The sequence below is a fragment of the Corylus avellana genome, chromosome ca2 (genome assembly GCF_901000735.1).
Source record: "Corylus avellana chromosome ca2, CavTom2PMs-1.0".
In the NCBI taxonomy this organism is placed as follows: domain Eukaryota; kingdom Viridiplantae; phylum Streptophyta; class Magnoliopsida; order Fagales; family Betulaceae; genus Corylus; species Corylus avellana.
This window is the reverse complement of record NC_081542.1, coordinates 15,989,468-15,996,522: the sequence shown is the minus strand read 5'-3', so window position 1 is coordinate 15,996,522 and position 7,055 is coordinate 15,989,468. Positions and strand designations below refer to the sequence as shown.

General features: G+C 34.0%; 1 protein-coding gene across 1 annotated transcript; it reads left to right on the top strand.

Moving 5' to 3' along the window:
- The first annotated feature begins 232 nt into the window (after positions 1 to 232).
- On the top strand, positions 233 to 2,367 carry LOC132171563 (transcription factor MYB11-like). The gene is made up of 3 exons (XM_059582920.1): positions 233 to 438; positions 571 to 700; positions 1,368 to 2,367. Exons 1-3 carry the CDS (start codon positions 306 to 308, stop codon positions 2,206 to 2,208), a joined length of 1,104 nt encoding a protein of 367 aa, XP_059438903.1. The 5' UTR covers positions 233 to 305; the 3' UTR covers positions 2,209 to 2,367.
- Positions 2,368 to 7,055: the final 4,688 nt, after the last annotated feature.

Below are 7,055 nucleotides of genomic sequence, written 5' to 3'. Positions count from 1 at the left end.
AGCGGGCGTCAACGTGGACAATGAAGCCCCGTCACGAGGCTCTCGACAGTAGAGAAGCCACGACTGTCGCCTTGATTGGCAGCCCTCGTGGCGGAATCTCCCACCACACATCTATCGCCTCATAGCCCCACACCGACGTGGCCAAGACCCCGTAGAGGCCTCTAGATCTTTCTCTTTCTATAAATATGCAAAACTTTTTAGCTTTTGTTTGCTTATATATGGAAAATCTACATAGATATATATTATATATATTATATATAATATATATGCATCATATATAGTCAACCGGCTGATCACTGGGTAAAATGGGAAGAGCTCCATGCTGTGAGAAAGTGGGGTTGAAGAAGGGGAGGTGGACTGAAGAGGAGGATGAGATCTTGAGCAAGTATATTCAGGCTAATGGTGAAGGGTCATGGAGGTCATTGCCAAAGAATGCAGGTAAAAAATAATGCAATTCTTTCATTAATGTTACTTTAAATTAATCAAATGAGTTCATAATTAATAAAATTACCAAATAATGGGATTCATTTTAACTTGTTTCTTAATTTCCTTTTTCCTGATATTTTGAAGGGTTGCTGAGGTGTGGGAAGAGTTGCAGGCTGAGATGGATTAACTACTTGAGAGCTGACGTGAAGAGAGGAAACATTTCTGCTGAAGAAGACGAAATTATCGTGAAGTTGCATGCTTCTTTGGGAAATAGGTTGGTGCATATATTATCCACCACATGATCAACATATATAAAATCAAGAAACTCCTTTTCTTTCCTCTTCAGTCTTTCATGTCTTTCATGTACAGCCAAATGAACAAAAAAACAAAAACAAAAATCTCAAACACACTCTCTCTCTTTCTCTCTCTCCTTATAAAGATTTTCAGCCTAGCTATAAATGGGTTACTTTTTAATTACGAACTTGATGTTTTCTCTTGTCATATTTTTTCTTTCTTTTGGCTGCTTCCCCTTTATTTGCTGTTTTTTCTTCCCTACTGTCTGTGTCAACACTTAATTGCACGTACGCAGGGAAAGAATGCAACTTGAGTAAGAGATTAAGGATAAAATTGAAATTAAGTTTAATATAAGTAATGTATTTATTATTATTATCTTAAATTTTTATGTTTTTAACACTATCACAAGGGTTAAATTTGAAATTCTCAAATTCATAAATCTCAACTGTTTATTTCAGCTAAACGTTTAAAATAAGTCATGTTTCAGCATTTAACGAAGAAACATAGCTTATTAAATTCCTTGAAAGTAACTTCCTCGTTAAAACTACGTACAAGACAGAAAAACTACATTAAATTCCATTTTTTAATCTAGAAAGGATGAAGGTTATTTTTTCATTATTAACCTTTAGTAATAAAAATAAATGCAGGTGGTCTGTAATAGCAAGTAAATTGCCTGGAAGAACAGACAACGAAATAAAGAATTACTGGAACTCTCACTTGAGCAGAAAGATTCACACTTTCAGCACTAGGGCTTCCGGTGAAACCCTACAGATGAGCATGGACTTTTCTAAGACGGATATTATTCCTCTAAAGAGAAGAGGCGGCAGAACCAGTCGAAGGGAGATGAAGAAGAACAAGAAGAACTTCCAAAAATATGTCGGGAATAATATTCCAACATTAATCCCAGCAACGAAAGCTAAAGATGTCGACGGAATCATCAATATCCCATTGCCCCCCACACCAGCCATAGACGAAAGCCAACAATATCTTTGTTCAAATGAGGCAGAAAAGTGTGAAAAGCAAATGGTTTGTGAAAACCCTAGTGGTGATCAGAAAGAGAATCAAGAGATTTCAGGACCACTGGATGATCATATTCAGGAAGGCATTGATGGTGGGTTGTTGTGTTTTGATGACATTGGTTTGCTGGAATACGGGGTTTTGAATTTAAATGAGGGGAGAGAAAGTAATGATGTGGTCATGGGTTTTAGTGAGGATGGAGACAGCAGTGGGGGGTTTATGTGTACGAAAAAGGTAGCAGCAGCAAGCGAGGAGATGATGATGATGAGTGAAAATCTCAGTTCAAATATTGGAGATGATTGGGGATGGGAGGAGGGTGTTCTTCAAGGGAATGAGAAATGGGATAATGAAATCGAGGAAAGGTTATCCTTGTTGTGGGAGAGTGATAATTTGGAAGGGGATATTGATTGTAAATTAGGAGAGATAGATTTTAACAAACAAGATGCTATCTTGGCTTGGCTTCTATCCTGATCGAATAATTATTTTTATTTTTTCTCTCTTTCGGTTGTAAATGTTTGCAGGTGAGAGTTGAGACATCCTTAGTTAATCTCTGCTTTCTTTGTGTTAATTAATTATTAATGTGAAATTTCATTATTACTAGAGCACAATTTGATGCTCAACTTCATTCTATCAATTTTGTTCTAAGAAGAATATATATATATATATAAGTCATGTGCCTGCATTTAGAAAATCATATATATATTCTCATGTTGTATCGATTTCTGTCAAATATGGTGGATATGTGTTCTTTTCTACTCCATGTATATAACACTACATTCTACAACGACATCGGACATAGGAATTAATGACAAATCGCTAATAATGGTCGCATTTGTCCGGTCGAGAAAAGTTGTCGTCCCTGATACGTTAGTATTTGCGATATATATATATATTTTAAACAGCATTTTAAAGCATGTGAATGTTTTGTTTGTTACTGGTACGCATATCATATTTTAACGTATGTTTAAATAGCATATTAGTGATCATGACCTTTGAGTCCACACTTATATCCTTATACCAGCAATGGCAAAAAAAAGTTGTCACGTCAAATTTTAAATGTTAAATGACGATTATATGCTTGACTTTTTTATAAAATTTCAACTTTACCATTAATTTAAAAACCTTCTTTTATTTAAAAAAAATGAAAATTAGGGATATTTTGGTCGTTTTTGATATTTCTAACCATTAAATTTGATGAATGAGTTCAAATTGAGAACAATTGAAAGTTCAAGGAACTAAATTGAGAGATTTTGAAGTTAAGGGAGAGTTTGTCAAATCGAGTGAAAGTTCAGGGGTTTTCAGTGAAGTTACCCCAATATTATATTATATTTTTTTAATAGTGTCTCGGCGACAATTAGCCTTGAGTCATCATTGATATCGATCGTCATATCAGCAACGACTAAAGGTCGTTGTCGCGATGTGAATTTCGTAACTTTTTTTAAGAAAGAAAAAAAAAACTTTATATAGTATATTCGCGACGAGCCGACGACGTTTAAGTTGTCGATGAGAAATTGGCCGCTAATTAATGATCAAATTTTATGAAGTAATAATATATGTCCAGCAAACTTTTAATGCACCAACTAAATCTTAGATACGTAACTCAAGAATAGAGTGGATCATACTTTTAGAAAAAGAAAAATACTTAAGAGTGGATCATGCAAATGTGGTTATTTTATTTTATGTTAAAAATTAACACGTATAAAATATAAAATTTAGTATTAAACCCTTCTTCACTATAAGATGATGATGATGATTTATAGTATTCTTGATAAGACCTTTTAAAAGTCTTATGTTCTTCTGTTTCTCCCTACAAAGAAACAAGCTAGAGGAAGTTAATATGCATATCATTTGTAATGAACTTAATTTAAATTTTATTTAAATTTATCCATTTTTTTAATTTTAAATCTATCTATATTTTATTCATTTTATATATTTATTAATTTAACTTAATTAATAAAAAAAGTTTAATTAAGTACAATCAACAACGATCACATGCTAAAACTAATTCTCACATTTAGCGACATCATGTCATCGTTGTTGAATGTGATCTAGCAACAACATATGCCATCATGTTATTGGTATCATAATTGAAGATGTCAGTCGATCGCACATTGAACTTAATTAAGATCAATAATGCTTGGAAAAAAAATAAAAAATAAAAAATTATTGGACCTAGATTTCTAAGTGACATGTCGGTGATCTAGCGAGGAGTCACTTAGATGTCAAAGTTAGTGGAGGACATTGAAATGACCGGAAGGAAGAAAAAAAAAAAAGACAGGAAGTAAATGTCTGGCAAAATAATTGGTGCACCACTTAATGATTCAACTCATTTCCTTTTTATAAAGTGTTTCCCTTGCATAGTCTATATAGACGGAGAAGCTTGGGGCTAACAAAATTTGATTATGTTGCCCCTCACTCTCTTAGCTCACTTTTTCCTCATTTTCTAGTAATAATAGAAAATATGTACAACCTAAAATAATCTTTGGCTAACCAAGAATGAACGCCCTGAGAGTATCTCCAACAATAATATGTAAAATACCTAATCAAAAAACACACTTATTTATTTTACCTACTTATTTTTCAATACCAAATCCACCAAATTATCTAACATCTTTTATACTTTCTCTTCTTTTTTTTTTCTTTTTTCTTTTTTTTTTGAAAAATATGGAATTTCTATTGATGAAATTTTATGAGTATAAAACTTTTACATCACTGAGCATACAGCTCTAAAAATCATAGCAAAAAACTATGAATGTTACAAAGTCATAAAAATGACTTCAAGCTTCCCCTGATCCATGTACAATTATATTTAAAGAACATATCTGCTTCGTGCAGACTGGATTTAGGACATGAGTAGTCCAAATACAAAAAATAAAAATAAAAATAAAAAACTTGAAACTAAAAATTCGGCCGTGAGAGTTAAGCCCCCACACCGATCTACTTCATCCTCAACTTGAAAGCCTGGACAAACAAAAAAATAAAAAAACACAAAGCACAAAACAAAAACTTTACAAGCAGCAACGGAGGAGCACGACATCGTAAACATTCTTTCGGAAGACACGCATTGGCCGAAGAAAGCGATCAGATCTAAGGTTGAAGAGACTAGATCTGGATCTAGATCTAGATATATAAACTAGATCTAAAACAACCCGCAAAAAACAAAGACCTTAGATCCTTCTCTTAAATACTATTATTCATTCTTTTATTATTATTATTATATTCTTCCCAACTTAACCTCTTAGAAAGGGAAGAAATATTAAAGAAAATGTTGCTATTTACTATAGTACCAATTAAATGTGTATTAACTAACCAATAATTGTTCTCAAGTGGTAGTTGAATCGGCTGGGACCACATCTAATGAAGCGGTGGTCATTAGTTTGGATCCACATCCCCCTCTTGTGCGGACATGTCAAAAAAAAAAAAAAACTAGCCAATAACTATCTTCAAGAGGTAGTTCAATCGGTTGGGATCACGTCTAATGAAACGGAGACCACTAGTTCGAATCCCCTTCCCCCTCTTGTTCGGACATGTTAAAAAAAAAAAAAAAAAAACTAACCAATAACTAATCTATTTTATCGTAAAAATAAATATAATAAGAGATATGCTACAATGCAATTCAAATTTCAAATTTTAATCCTCTATCTCATGTGATTGTCCATCTACCACGTCACTAAAAATAAACAAAATGTGAACATTATAGTGCCCTTAAGCATTTCTCTTATAATAATATTAGCAAATATGAACAAATTTATTGAGTTTGGAAAGTTATAGTTGAGCGTTCAAACTTGACATAAATGCATGGAAATGGACAAATGCCTTCTTTCAAGTTCCTTGCACTTGCACACGTAGCACTCTACCGTCTACAGACTCTACACCTTCAATCCTGCAAAACTAATCGCTGAAAGGACGTACACTTACAGCAGTCGTTGCATATGCCCATCATGACCAACTAGGAGCCGACAATTTTGATGGGCACTGATACCTTGCACGCCGGTGCAAAAAAATTTTTATTTTTTTTTATTATTATTATTATTTTTTTTGTAGCACTTTTTAAGGACATTGACACCTCCTTTTACGTGTGTATATATATATATATATATAATACGTTGTGCTATATCTTTGATTGTTGTACATATATTCCCATTCCGTACTCTTAAGATTTATTGTTGAGCAATCAAGCCTTTTTGGGCTATTTTCTCTTACTGCCTCGGAGAGGAAACAAGAATAATCATTTTAGAAGGAGAGAAGACAATGTGGTAAGTCTAGCGCCGTACAAGTTACTGCAGGTTACTATTTTTATTTATTTATTTTTGTATAGATTTGCTTTATGCAGCAATTTATGAGATGAAATTCTGTCTACTATTTGGAGTTTTGATTACTTTTAGTCAAGTTCTAAGGTCTTATTTATATGAAACCCTCTAAATAGCGGTTTTAAATCTTTGATCTATCTTTCAATTTTCTCTCTAGTTCTTCTTTTAGAGCAAATAACTAACGGATGATAGAGGAATGATTAGACACGTGGAAGAATTTGTCATTAATGGTAGAGGAAGCAAATATAATTACAATTGGAAATGTGTTTTGTAACAGAGATGGAAAATAGAGACAATTTGTCTAGTTGGAAAAGTTTTGATGGATCAGGCAATGGACATAGACATAATTTGCTGAAATATATAGTGTACTGATAGTCCTTTTAGAAAAAATACATTTAACTTTCTAAATTATTACCAATTTTATCACACGGTTCCAATTATCAGTTTTCAATTCAAACACCATAGATATAAATACTAAAATCAAGAAAGTATAAAATAAATCAACACACTTTTTTTTTTTTTTGGTACATGTCCGCATAAGGAGAGCGAAAAGCAGAAAGCGCCGTCAGAGGGGGAGAACAAAGGTTCTCCCCCTCCGGCCCTCCTCCCTTCTCCCTTTTTTGCCTCCCCCCTCCCCTCCCCTCCCCTCCCCTCCCATTGCCCTCTTTCTCTTAGCGAGCTAGCCCATTTATCTGATACCTCTAGTTTTTTGGGTGATTTTTTCCTTTCCCTTCCTCTCTGCCTCTTCCCCCTCCTTTGGTCCCCTTTTTTCGCTCTAGGCTTTTGGATCAGCTGTTCTTTGCTCGATCTTCTACCCTTGCCGAACCCACGTCGTCACTCGCCCCTCTACCTGTCCTCTTTGGCTTCGTCCGAGTTCTTCGTGTTCCGGTCATTTTCCCCAGGCAACCTTCCTCCCCGACGTGGTTTGTGTTTTGGGTTTCTTGTTTCTTTATTTTATTTTCTTGTATTATCTCATTTTCTTGTTTTTTGCTAGAGTTTGTGTTTCTT